The sequence below is a fragment of the Trichomycterus rosablanca genome, chromosome 10, assembly GCF_030014385.1.
Source record: "Trichomycterus rosablanca isolate fTriRos1 chromosome 10, fTriRos1.hap1, whole genome shotgun sequence".
Classification (NCBI taxonomy): Eukaryota; Metazoa; Chordata; class Actinopteri; order Siluriformes; family Trichomycteridae; genus Trichomycterus; species Trichomycterus rosablanca.
The window spans coordinates 24,735,218-24,750,139 of NC_085997.1; the positions used below are offsets into that span (position 1 = coordinate 24,735,218).

General features: G+C 39.5%; 1 protein-coding gene across 1 annotated transcript; it reads right to left on the reverse strand.

The window, feature by feature from the left end:
- Positions 1-700: 700 nt before the first annotated feature.
- On the reverse strand, positions 701-14,850 carry ndst2b (N-deacetylase/N-sulfotransferase (heparan glucosaminyl) 2b). The gene is made up of 13 exons (XM_063003710.1): positions 13,828-14,850; positions 11,883-11,970; positions 11,616-11,770; positions 11,287-11,472; positions 9,326-9,454; positions 9,041-9,223; positions 8,773-8,869; positions 6,953-7,076; positions 5,617-5,791; positions 5,313-5,483; positions 4,568-4,677; positions 4,333-4,435; positions 701-1,081 (listed from the first exon to the last, which is right to left on the reverse strand). Exons 1-13 carry the CDS (start codon positions 14,848-14,850, stop codon positions 956-958), a joined length of 2,670 nt encoding a protein of 889 aa, XP_062859780.1. The 3' UTR covers positions 701-955.
- Positions 14,851-14,922: the final 72 nt, after the last annotated feature.

Here is a 14,922-nt window from a genome sequence, read left to right on the forward strand (position 1 = left end):
CTGTGTTTCTGCACAGGCACAGCTGTAGAAATCTAAAAGATCTCTGAATACCAGAGCATATGCACTAAGGAGGCCAATTTTACTCACACTGCTAAAAGACAGAGTAAAGCCTTAATCAGATTTTAAAAATCAGGAATGTGACGTGTACACGACCAGTTTAGCAATCATGTAACTGCCAAAACCTGTGAATAATCAGATAAGTGGTGTGAATGTAAACTGACTTGATGAGTTATGTTCAGATGATTGCTCTAGTGTTCTCCTTCAACAGGTCGATATAGGAACCAAAAACATAAAGTATCTCACAGTAGGGAAAATAAAAGTTAGCTCTTACTGGTGTTTGAGTTTAACTCTGTTTAACTTGTTTGTATCTTTGCCTCATTACACTTCACATTGGAAATTACTAGCTCATTAAAAAAGAGAAAACACGTCATGTTGCATCACATTGCTGCCAGTGTGAATGAATGGTTAAGTGACAAGTGCTTAAAATACTTTTCTGCTTGGCAGAATTAAAAATGTTCATTAAAACAACATGTGACCGGAGTCAGTGAATTTCCTTCCTCTCACATATCTGTGTTTCTAGTTTCTCTGAGACCATGTGCACTTCATCTCATTTACAGAAGGTATATATGCTGCTGACCGTTGTAACGCACTATAAAACACCATTTCCCACAACACAGTTATAGTGGGTTAACCAGAATGCAACAAACTAGCTCCATTGTTCTTATTTTTCATATTAAATAAACCTGTAGTTCACTTTGCTCTCTCTGGTTCACCTAAAACAATGGAATTTGCTCTTCTACACACGACGGGCGTCCACTCATTCTGGTCGAAGGTGCAGCGTGTGTGGAGACTAAGGGAATCGGCCGTCCTCAGTCCTGCAGTGACTCCTAGTGCGGTGGTCTCCGGTACAGAGCAGGGTTTAACACAGGCTTCTATTTCTCATCCCACTCTTGTGTCAGCTCTTGCTGAAGTTATGGGAATCACCTTTAAGCCAGCTGGGTAGAGGCTGTCCTAACCTTTTTAACAACCTGACCAGCTCCATATTCGACTCCTGGTAATGCTCCGACAGGTAAGCCCGCACCTGTACAAACACATGCACGGTAATCAGATTGAAGATTAGATCACCATCAAACAAAATAAAACCACTGAGAGTAAGACGGGTTCTGTGCTGCATGGTGGGATGTCACAGGAACTCTAAATAATAAGCATAATGTTGGACTGTGTTCTATTGTATTCTTATTATCAATTGAAGGCTGTAATACAGCTGTAATGCACTTGTTTTTCGGCTCGATTCAGCATGTGTACAAGCATCAAGTTACAATTTACGTGGCATGTATAGATGCCTCTCGTACACACACATGTAAATAAGAAAGGATGAGTGACTTTGTAACCATGGCCACACATTGATATTTTGCCATGCATGCTAGTCTCTTCTTCTAGATTTCCCTTCATCACATTAGCTCTGTACATACTGGATTTCAATTTTTATATTGGTCAATCAGTCTGCATATATTCATAAATAGTATTTTATTTATAAGAATATAATGACATCCTTTTAGAAGTGTTCAGGTAAATGTGGTTTTGTCATGCATTTGAAGAAAGAAAAAGCTGAATGACATATTGCCAATTTTCCAAAAAGCAAAAGACAACAGTCAACCCAAGACTATATAAATATAAAAAAAGAGTTTATATTGATCTAGCACAAGTCTTTGTTTTGAATGACTTTATTAACTTATTTCTTATTGTTTTGAAACTTTGAGTGTTTTTGTGCACCATCAATATATAATCAGACAGTGGCCCTTTTAACTCTGCACCTCAGGCACTAAGTAAGCATAATTAGTAAGTGGTACCAGATGTGATAAGCATTCAGCTAACCTGACTTTAGTGTAAATGGCTACTGTTATATTTCTGGGTTAATGGTAAATGAGGAGAATTATAATACCACACTGTTAATAACTACATGCCTACAACATACAGCTCAGTGTTCAGTGTTTTACTATTGTTCCAAATACTAATAACATAATTACAATTCTAAGATCAGAGAAAATTGTTACTGCTGAGAAACTACAGGGTGGGCCATTTATATGGATACACCTAAATAAAATGGGAATGGTTGGTGATATTAACTTCCTGTTTGTGGCACATTAGTATATGGGAGGGGGGAAACTTTTCAAGATGGGTGGTGACCATGGCGGCCATTCTGAAGTCGGCCATTTTGGATCCAACTTTAGTTTTTTCAATGGGAAGAGGGTCATGTGACATCAAACTGATTGAGAATTTCACAAGAAAAACAATGGTGTGCTTGGTTTTAACGTAACTTTATTCTTTCATGAGTTATTTACAAGTTTCTGACCACTTATAAAATGTGTTCAAAGTGCTGCCCATTGTGTTGGATTGTCAATGCAACCCTCTTCTCCCACTCTTCACACACTGATAGCAACACCGCAGAAGAAATGCTAGCACAGGCTTCCAGTATCCGTAGTTTCAGGTGCTGCACATCTCGTATCTTCACAGCATAGACAATTGCCTTCAGATGACCCCAAAGATAAAAGTCTAAGGGGGTCAGATCGGGAGACCTTGGGGGCCATTCAACTGGCCCACGACGACCAATCCACTTTCCAGGAAACTGTTCATCTAGGAATGCTCGGACCTGACACCCATAATGTGGTGGTGCACCATCTTGCTGGAAAAACTCAAGGAACGTGCCAGCTTCAGTGCATAAAGAGGGAAACACATCATCATGTAGCAATTTCAAATATCCAGTGGCCTTGAGGTTTCCATTGATGAAGAATGGCCCCACTATCTTTGTACCCCATATACCACACCATACCATCAATTTTTGTGTTCCAACAGTCTTGGAGGGATCTATCCAATGTGGGTTAGTGTCAGACCAATAGCGGTGGTTTTGTTTGTTAACTTCACCATTCACATAAAAGTTTGCCTCATCACTGAACAAGATGTTCTGTGTAAACTGAGGGTCCTGTTCCAATTTTTGTTTTGCCCATTCTGCAAATTCAGTGCGCCGATCTGGGTCATCCTCGTTGAGATGCTGCAGCAGCTGGAGTTTGTAAGGGTGCCATTTGTGAGTAGCTAATATCCGCCGAAGGGATGTTCGACGGATGCCACTCTCTAGTGACATGCGGCGAGTGCTACGCTGTGGGCTCTTGCTGAATGAAGCTAGGACAGCCACTGATGTTTCTTCATGCGTTTTCATGCGTCCACATTTTGGCAAATCCAACACTGAACCAGTTTCACGAAACTTGGCAAGCAGTTTGCTAACTGTAGCATGGGAGATGGGTGGTCTCGTAGGGTGTCTTGCATTGAAATCTGCTGCAATGACCCGGGTACTGCGTTCACCAGACATCAACACAATTTCTATCCACTCCTCACGTGTTAACCTCTGCGACATGTCAATGGCTGTAAACAAAGAGAAGCTTGTAAATAACTCATGAAAGAATAAAGTTACGTTAAAACCAAGCACACCATTGTTTTTCTTGTGAAATTCTCAATAAGTTTGATGCGTCACATGACCCTCTTCCCATTGAAAAAACTAAAGTTGGATCCAAAATGGCCGACTTCAAAATGGCCGCCATGGTCACCACCCATCTTGAAAAGTTTCTCCCCTCCCATATACTAATGTGCCACAAACAGGAAGTTAATATCACCAACCATTCCCATTTTATTTAGGTGTATCCATATAAATGGCCAACCCTGTACAACAAAAAGAAACCCCATATGCAGAATGCAATTTGGAACGCGGCTCTTTAAGACTAGGCAACTTAGCAGGCCAGCTAGCCGGTCTAGGATTGGCCAGTAAGATTTTAGTACATGAGTTTCAATTTATAGTAATGTACATAATTTTATTCTCAGCAATGTACTTAATAGTAGCCAGATTTGACAAATTTTATAATTATCATCATTTTAAATAGGTAAGGTTAGCTTAAAAATAAAGTTTAAGAGGTTCAGTACACTGTCATCCACTAAGAATTAAAAACGGTGATTAGCTCAAAGTTGAAGTTAACTTCTAAGGTTAAATACCAGCTCTCCCTGTTCAGTCAAATGTACTCAGTTTTTAATTGGAAAATGCCAGGTATATAGTGTGATGATTAATTACTCTGATGACCCGAAAGTCCACGCATAATTAGTCTTTTAGAAGGTATTAACGTTTTAAAAATTAAAATTTTAGGGGAGCGAGGTGGTTTATTTAATACTAATGCAGAAAGCAAAGTATTAGCAAAAGCTCTACAGCAGTGACAAATCTAATGAAAGTTATATTTTAAGCTTCATAGTCAAAAAAAGATACAAAACATCAACACAAAGGAATAAAATCACCTCAGGGCTCATATCTGGGTATTTCCTCCCTTTGCTCTTGCCCAGGCAGCGTGTCCTGCCCGCATCCAGCTTCTGACACCAGAAACCTTTATTTTCATCAAACCTACACACACCACACAGTACAGTGTCTGATTAGGTTTTAACTGCTGTCTAAAAAAAAATCATACACATGTAAAGTAATGAAACATTATTTCATGTTACAGTGAAACCTAGAATACAGTACAACCATTCTTACATAAGTGTTTGAGTATAGTTGAAGTAGGGTACAACTCCCAGAAACTTCTGTAAGCTGTCCATCACAGGCACTGGGTTCAACCGCAACTGTAGTCCATCTACAATCAGAAGCTGCACAGAGCCAAGATAAATGCAGGGTACACAAACAATCAGAAAATATGTGAAGGCAGTGTTAGGTATTTCCAATGTTGAATCCTCAATCATCTCCCTTCACCGATATTCCTGTCTACCTGAGGACCATCCACATTGTTTTGTATGGTCAACATACTGTTTTCATAATCCAGTGTACATATGTGATGAAACCTTTTTGTTTGTTAGTGTTTTCTGAATCTGGCTTGCACATGGCAGTTGAAACAGTTGGCTGTGTTGAATAATCATTGTCATAATTTTACTGGTGTGTGATATTGTATTGCATTGTTTCCTTGAATACAGGTAGTATGTTACCTAGACTGTATTTTAAGAGTCTGATAGTTTGATTGTTTTTTTTCTTCCAAGCCTCTCTTGGAGCTTGCACATTAAAAGTTTGCAGTCATGTCTTTGCAATTAAAATCAAGCTTTTCCCTTTCTTGGCCCAAAGAATGTAGTGGATTTGGGTTCATTCAACTCCATCAGGTGATGTTGAGGTATAAAGATCCTGGTTTGGTTGTTTTAAAAAAGTATTAGTACTGAAAAAGTCATTGTATTTGCACCTTCACCTTCATTCTTGTTTCCAAGGTTGTGTTGTCCAACTGTGTGTGTGTGTGTACCTGGCTGGGTTGGTAGTGGTGGAGCCAGCGCTCAATGTGACTGCTGTAGTATCCAGGCTGCAGGCAGCGGTGGTGCAGACTGAGCAGATCTTTAGGTGAGGAGGAACCAGCAGTGACCACCTGCTGGAATGTGTAGTTCAGAGCTACAGGATCCTGATGAGCTCTCTGATGCTGAAATACACAGAGCATATGTGAGAAACAATACTCACCACCCAGGGAGGACAGTTGGGTACAAAACAGCAGTGACTTGATTAGCTAAGCTACAGGAAAACTGCTTTGCATACTTGCATGAACACACACACACCTGGTACCAGGAGTACGCTCGGTCGGCAGGGTTGATAAGAATGGTTATGATTTTGGCCTTGGGCAGTAAGGCAGCGGCTCTCTTTGGGACTGCCTCTGTGTCAAAGTAATTAGCACTCTTCTCAAAGAGGAAATCTGTGCTTACATTAGAGGGCACCGGGAAAAAGTCCATGTACCTTTAGAGAGAAAGAAAGAAATTGTTAATGCTTTAGACTTGCTATACTTAATAAATTGCAATATTACAAATACATTTTCATCTTAATGTTAATAACAAATACTTTTTACAGAAACTTAAAAAGCATAAATAATTCTACTTGTAATGCTGCTTAATTACCTACAGTCCATACCATACCCATTTTATTTCTACTAGAACCTCGTTTAGCAGCAGTAAAAACTATTCTGTTATTAAATCACTTGTGCGTTTGCTTTACTGTATTGTTTCACCCATCATTTATTATTAATTATTATTAAGGCTTCTGTAAAATTTCTAAGTGCAATTTTGAATTTATTTTGCCATTAATGATTGCAAGCTGCCCAGGTTCTGACACAACAGTGGATCTCAAAACCATTATGCTCCCTTCATCACTTTTTACATTTGCAAGGCAGTTTTGTTGTTAGTGCCCCTTGCCTTTTTTATATAAACTTTTGTCTTTAACAGTTGACACCTTTATCCCAGAAGCATTTGTGAACCATCCAGGTTAAAATGTGAAACTCTAAGACAAAGAAACCAGGACAAAGTGAACATAAAAGAAATAGCAGGTTCTAGAGATAACTGCAGATATTTTGCTGTTATTTGCTGTTCTTTTCACTAAATTGACTAGACAACTGCTTGTATTATAGCCTTCTTGTAAGGTCCAGGACATGGTTTCCATCTCAAATAAAACACTTAATTTTTGGATAGGTGGCTAGCCCAGAATTTCATGTACTATAACCAGGCTGGTCTGTTAATAAAAACAAAATATTTATTTATTAGGATTTTAACATCATGTTTTACACACTTTGGTTACATTGATGACAGAACAGGTAGTTACTCGATACACAAGAGTTCACAGTTCACAAGTTTAATGGCAGACACAGTCATGGAAATTTTTGTATCTCCTATTCACCTGACTGCATGTCTTTGAACTGTGGGAGAAAACCCACGCAGACACGGGGAGAACATGCAAACGCCACACAAAAGGACCCAAACCTGCCCCACCTGGGGATCAAATCCAGGACCATTTTTGCTGTGAGAAGATTACAGATTCTGTGTATCTGATGTAAAAGATGTTTTTTGAAAGTAAAGTTAGGCTAAACTTGCTAAATAAAAGATATAGAGTTAATAAAAGTTGTGTTACCAATCAATTCCCCGCAGGTAGTTTGGACCACTGAAGAACTGCACCTCTTCAAAAATGACAGGACTGATGGAGCTAGCTGTAATAGCAGGATGGAGGGAGAGAAATGCATGCAGAGCAGTCGTACCTATCAAAGGAAAAGATGAATAAATGAAAGGTGTTATCCAATATCCAAATATTTCAGTTCACACATTCACAAAAGAGATCATTCACATCTGAAACTGTCTGTTCATCAGTTTTGTTTTGTTTTTTTCTATGTTCGCTGGAAGATTGTGTTGAATTAAATATAAACCCAGTGGAAAAACAAAAAGCCATCCTGTTGTTCCAATATCACAAGTTTAAAGCCTAACAACAATAAAATACAACCAGGGCTCTAGAGTGCGACCAATTTGGTCGCACATGCGACCTAATTTCTCAATGGTGCGACTAAAAAAAATCTCAGGTCGCACCGGTGCGACCAGGCGTCCGAGGGAAAAAAAAAACAACAGACACACATTAGGCCAATAACATGGTCTAAACCAATCAGAGATAGTGAAGGGCGGGACAATATTGTAGCGGTGATATGTGAGCGACATTCAGCTCAGCCAATCAGAATGCAGCACAAGGTTTATACACGTGCGTTTGGACTCGCCGGATGTCCCCAGAATGGAAGTTCGGGTTCTGGAGCTCGGCGGTGTAAAGTGTTGTAACGCTCACTTAAGTCCTGACTAAACAGTTAAAGTGACTCGACCCTGCCGTGTGCCTTTATTCCCACACCTCCACCACCGCACAGCAAAAGACCCGCAGCATCCCCACCGGACAGCGGCTAGGTGAGCCGACCCTCTACAGTAGCAAGGGGCTAATGCTAGCGGTAAAGTGCCGCGATAGTGAAAGTAAAAACACGACAATATTTTCGTTAAGTAAAATATAAAAATAACTAAAAGACCAAAATATATTACAATACATGTAGTCAAAATACACAGTGAGTGCACCGCAAGCGATTTTGGGAATCTGTGTAAAAGATTCAGTAAAGCCGATAATATAATGCACTGCATTTAAGATTACAGTCTAACACACACACAAACATATACATATAATTTTAAATATACACACACATATGAATAGATATACACACATACATACACATTTACTCTATTATTTTTATAATTTTTATAAGTGTGCTATAATTAGTCTGCTGCACTGCCCAAGTGTCCCCTCTCCCCACTGCCCTTCATTGTCAGGCAGCAGAAAACAGATCATCAGACGAGGCCATGTTGACCAGATTGTTAGTTATTTCCAAGTCAATATTGCCTGTATGGACAGTGATTAAAAAAAAAAAAAAAAAGTGAACCTGTAAAACTGCGGTGTTAAATGCGATGCGGTCGAAAATTTGGGTGCACCTAACTTTTGTGCTGGTGCACCTAAGAAAAAAAGTTAGGTGCACCAGTGCAACCAGTGCAAAACGTTAGTCTAGAGCCCTGACAACACAAAGTATATATAATGTATATTGTTATACGGTGCCTTGAAATACTACATGACCCCCCTTTAAACTATTTCAGTATCAGAATTACTAATCAGGACAATGGAAAAAAATATGAAACTACAGTCACACTTTCAAGGTCAGGCTGCTCCTCTGGACAAAATCAAAATATTGTGAATAACCTTCACAGAGGAGTGGGGCTGTTTGAGCCATAAATAGGAGGCTAAAACCATATTAATACCTTTGTCTGATTCAAAATAATTCAATATTTTTTTTTAGTTAATCAGATAAAAATCCAAGAAAATGACAATCATTATATATAAAAAATAAAAACATCTAGATTTTGTTGTTGTTGTTGACTTACCTGTTTTCTGAGGACCAATAACAAGAAACTTGGGAAGCCTATCACAGGTCTTTTCTTTAGACCAGATATCTTTATGTCTCTTATCATGGCAAGGATTCTGTCAGACACAACATTCACACAAGGTTAAACACAGCTGATGCATCATTAACAAGAACTGCTAGATGTAAGTCATATAAAATAATATAAGTAATATAAAAATATAAAAAGACAGATGTACCACACACACAAAGCACATCAGAATTTTGACTAGAGGTGTAATAGCACGAACCTGCCACAGGGGGTCTCTCTCATCAGGGAAGATGTGAAAGTATTTGTCAGCCAGGGTCATTGGTGGAAGAGTTTGTATGCGCAGACGAGTCCAGCACTGCACGAACTTCACCAATGACTCAAACGTGTAGAGACCCAGCCGGTCATTACCGTAATTAGAGAGATGGGTCATAAAAATACTAACCTGCGAGAGATAACAGTCAACCATAGTAAATCATAAATCTGGCTTGGCGACTAACAAGGTTGTCTGTGTGTGTGTGGTGTGTGTGAGTCTGTTTTGACTGACCGGATTGAGTAGTATAGTGAGGAATAGCTCTCCACCGCGAATGCTCTTGTCTAGTTCCTGAGGGCCTCCTGGGTAATCCTTATAGAAGATTGTGTGTGTGAAGAGACCACAAGTCTGCCGTGGGAGAACCTGACAAATACATAACAGCACAATAATACAATTGGTACAGAACGTAAAATGCAAATACAAACAAAAAAGGATTTTTTAAGGATTTTAATTGAGAACAACAAGAGCTAAAACACTGATTCCAGATTTGATGCTTTGAAACTACAGGTAATGCTATCCTGAGTTGGTATAAATAAAACATCACGAAAAGGCTAAGCTGTGTGAGGAAGAAGGGTGAGAAAACTGCCACTATGGAAAACTGCATTAGCACATACAGTAGTTCCACAGTTCTAAATATATATAGGGATTTCACTATTTACAATCCATCCTGAAAGGCAAAGCCAAGAGCCAATACTGCATTCTTGTGACCTACGATCCCTCAGATTGCAATGCAGTAGAAAATCAGCCTTTGCCTTTGTACTGTTTCCAACTGAATAAGTCACAAAGGATTTGCAAATCATTGCTGTCTATCCATTATTTCTCCATTACAAATGAGATTGGAGTAAACAGGTTTTCAATTCTTAGACGGAGACAAAGAGTCCATATGATCATGTACTAGGGCTGGGTATCGCCACTAATTTCCTGGATCGATTCGATTCCGATTCACAAGGTCCCGATTTGATTCGATCTTCGATTTTCGATTCGATTTTCGATTCAATTTCGATTCAACACATTTAGGCATATTTGAGTTACATTAACAGGTTTTGTTTAAATATGTAAAGATGTTCAGAGAACGAATGTGATAATTGTACAAAGAACACTCATTATTAAAAATATTTGTGTATTTTGTTTACATAAATAATTAATCCAAAACAGAAAACAGTAACATTCATTTTTTATTATTATTTTATATTGTAAATGTAATGTAAACATACACCTGGCTGTTGAACAGCTTATGCCAAGTTTACACTACACGACACTCTGATTAACACCTGGTCGCTGTAATGTTCACACTACATGACTACATGGCGATGGGGGGTTTTACACTACACCATCTATCACCAGGGGGAATCACAGGCGAGCTTCTCTGGTCTCCAAAACTACGTTTTGTCACGAAAACACACGTGAGAAGTGATGAAAGGTTTAATGATACTACGTCCAAACATGCACATCAACAAGTAGCGAACGATCAAAGTTTGTGCGCTGATGAAATAAATGAATCTGAGTGGATTTGGCAACACGAGCAGCATGGCTTGTTCTATAGTGAGTTGAAGGTTAATAAATAATTTGTTTTGTAGAGAACGATCAGGTCAGAAATACTGTAAAACCCCTCGCTGTTTCTCACATTGATTGAGAGCCGAGTTTTGATCGCAGAGCGAACACCGAGTTCCTCCCGAATCCAGCACCGACCCGTCGCCGAGTGAAAATCAGTGCAAAAAGTTGTGTAGTGGTCATAACTTGAGCTTCTGCCATGCTAAACTGATGTGCAGGTCAGATCTCGTTGCATGAAAAAACAGTGGCTGGTCACGCGAAATTAATGGGGGTAACAGATTTCCGTGTGCACCGTAAAATGGGGCGTATTTAAAAGATCGATCTCGCGTTTATATGAATCGATATCGGATCGTTCAAATAAAGATCGATTCGAATCGAAAAATCAATTTTATAAACCCACCCCTATCATGTACCATAATCACCCACATCACAATGTAGTAGAAAAATATTTGGTTGTTAAATAATTAATTAATAAACTTGGTGACCAGATTGTATTTGCCTTGGCAGGACGATAGAAGGACAATTGCACAATTATCTTTTTTTTTTTTTTAATTATCTGTTTATTAATTATTAAGACATTTGTTTGAAATTGCATTCTATTTGATTTATTTATAATATATGTCATGTGCTTATTTTTGTAAAACCTTTATGCCACTATGAATGAAGCCTTTGCGAAAGCGGGCCGGTCTGAGATGAGGATACTCCTCTGTGCTGGTCACGGTAATGCCCCACACACTCTTCCATGCCTGGTACAGCTGACTGTGTACTGGATAAACACCAGAGTGGTGAGGGGATACAGCATACCCCATGTCAGTGGGAATGCCATGTTCCTGCAGTTGAGAAACAGGAGAAGGAGGGGAAATGTCATTAACAAACATTATTATTTTATAACACTACCTGCATATAAGAATCAGGTGTTGTATAGATGGACAACAGAACCTCCGTGGTGTGAAATGTAGTGTTGTGTGCTGACCTGAGCAAATTGCTTGTTGAGTCTCATCTGTTCTGCAAGGACACTAACGTTATGAAAGAGATGTGGCTGCATATGACTCCACATGTGAGGAAACCACCAGAACTCCTGCCTGTGCCTGAGCAAGGTATCATCACCTTCATCTTCCTCATCTGTACCTAAACAACAGAAAAAAGCAGAAAGCTTATCAGTAAAACTAAAATTCTTAAATGCAAATAGAAAACTACGTATGAAGGTACAAATGGAACCAAGTCTGTGTGCACCATGTACCTGTGTGGTAGAACTTTCCAGAAAAGCCCAAGTTGAAAGTAAAATTGGGGACCAGAGTACAAAGTTTGTTTTGAGTATGAAGCAGAGCCTAAAAAGAATAAATCATGTTAGCAAACATAGACAAATTGAATGGGAGTACAAACTGCTTCTCTTCTGGAAACAGCTGTTCTGTAACAACATTAATCATAAAGTTTTTTCTAAACTTTTGAAGACCTAAACAAAACTCTGGGGCCTCAACCCATTAACCACTATTCTACAACACAAATGTTTCAACTTAGTTACTCTAAACCCTTCCTAAAGTATATGGGCATGTTTTACAGGGGGGAAAAAAACATTGTGTCATGTTTATTTATTCATTAACACTTTTATTGGGGGAGGGGGGTGGGGGCTTCACATCAGGACATATTTCATGGAGTTTGTTGTTGGATAGGAAGTTCGAATCTGCCTGTCAGAACGTCTGTTGATGGGAGTTTGATGTTGGGGTTTTGCTTCTCTGTTTGTCCCCTGACTAGCAGGTCAGCTTTGTAATTGCCAGTTATTCCAGTGACCCAGGACCCAACAGAATTTTATATCCTACATATTTTATTTGAGTATCTGGGTTTTTTCTCTGTATATGTTATCGGTATTAACCAGTTGAGGTTGTGTACTCGATACTACATCCATACGCTATACGATTTTATTTATAGATGGTATTAAAACCTTATTTAGTTTTCTTTACCTTATTTTTATGACCTGAACATACAGAACCTGCTACACTAGCACTTTGTATAGTCTAGGGACTCCGCTGGAATTTGCTTGAGTTGGGAATAGCTGCAAAAATCCAGGTAATGAGATGGTCCCTGATGACACCACATGCTTCACCTGGCTAACAAACCTTATTTCTGCTGTTTGGTTACATATAGTTTTTGTTTTTATTTTAGGTTAATAATACAATAGACTGGAATGTTTAATACATGGTAAACGTTGGACCACAGGAATGGGCTTGGTTACTAAGGGGAACTTACTACATTCATTTGTAGAATTACAGTATTTCTTTAATCATTGCTTTTGTACTTTTGCTGGACACCAAACAAAAGTTGGGATACATTCTTTTAGTGAAGGCCAGTCACTAACTGTACATAAAGAAATGTTTAAGCAATTTTAAGTTGTAGTCACGTGTGTGTTGATGCTCAGTTGTTTCCTTTTTTTTTTACCATTGTAGAAGTTGAAATGTGGAGTAAATCATAAGTTTAACCACTTTGTTAACTGATTTTGGTGGACCAAAAATTGGTTAGTAAATGACTAAAAAAGACTAAATGGTTAATCCAAATTGATCTGGCCATATTGTTTTATAATTTAGGATGAATAAAGGAGAAAATATGACCATATACAGTGTCTCTCACAGCACTTTTGTGGTGGTGGGTGAGGGAGTAATTTTATCTGACCTAATTAAAACAAAATCAATCCTCATTAGGCTTATGCAAGGTGAATTAGAAGAGAAATAGCCCCCTCACACAATCACCACTGTTAGAACAACAGCAGAGAGAATGCAACTGACAAATCCATTTTAACCATGCTAACTAATTAGCTCCAATGCAGTACTGGGAGCCAGAGCCATGCGAGAAGAATTTTAAGTATACAGATTACCATTCGGTCTCATGTCCGTCAACATCAAGATCAAAACGTCCTCCCTACTGGCCGCTGTTTCATCTGTATTTTCAATGCTAGTTCCAATAGTTTTTATATTTTCTTTATGGCTACAGATTGCTACTTATTTACCAATCCAACACTCTGCCACATTATATCAACTTAGATGATTGTAGATGTTGGCAAGCAATATTATTTAAAAAATTGTATATTCATGCTAAAGATGTGCACTTTGTTCATTTTGACATGCAACTTAATAAATAAGTGATTGAAGTCTGGAAGACCATTGGGTTTTTATTTTACAGTCTACATAACTCACCTCCACATCAGCCACCTTCATGCGTGTTCCTTCTTTGCCAACAAAGATGTCATCTACGTCTACCAGCAGGAACCTGTCCAGAGATAAGCTGAGCCTTCTGCCTGTCAAATAGCCCACTGCATCCACAAACAGCAATTTGTGCAGCCAGAAAGACAGACCTGCACCAAAGAGCACCCGCTGAATCCCATCATGAAGACCCAGGTCTTGCATTACAGTAGCCAACAGCACCCTGTGCAAGAGGGAGTTTGTGGGCAACTCAGCAGATCGAGGGCTAGCAAGCAGTACAGGTTCATAAGTGCTGTGGTTTGATAAGAAGGTGGTCCAGTTATCAGCGGGTAGAGGGCCGGGTTCTAGCTCACTGGGCCGGGTAATGTAAAGTAGTGGAGCAGCTGGGTTTATCCGATAGTCCCAGAGTGGAAGGTTAGAGCGCAGGAAGAGTGGAAAACCTTTGAGTTGGGCGTTTGATGGTGAGTTCTCATTGGCCCGGTAGAAGCCAATGATACCAACATTATAGTCCTGACAGTACTTATCCAGCAGCTGGCGGTTCCAAGAGTCCAGGTTGACATACTTAAGTAAATTTTCATAGACAACTAAGGCATAGCGGCCTCTCCCTCGCCAGGCCAGAACAGGCATATCACCCTTACTTGGAGCGATTTCAGTGTGGTAGCGGAAGTGACTGGATTCCAAGATAGCAACAATCTCCTGACCCAGCTGTGAGTAAATGCTTTCAATGAACACCAGGACTACAGGCTCTGTGCGTGCTTTTTCTAGCTTCCTCACTGCCTGCCACCGCTGGCTCAGCTGGGAGGGCAGGAACAAAGGAACACGCTGACTTACAGCTATGGGAGCTGCAGTTATACACTCCCCGAGTGGCAGAGGAAGAGCCTCCTTGATTTTAGGGCTGTTGCTTACATGATATGCCAGGTAGGCCATGGAGAGCAGGCAAAAGAAAATAAGAGCCAGAATGATGCGGTAAAGACCCTGCTGGCGCACACCCCAAGTCAGCATTCTCACAACAGCCATTGCTAGCAAAGCCAGACAAAGAGGGAGAAAGCACCAAGAGATGTTGAAGAGGAAACCAGAGGTAGCCTAACA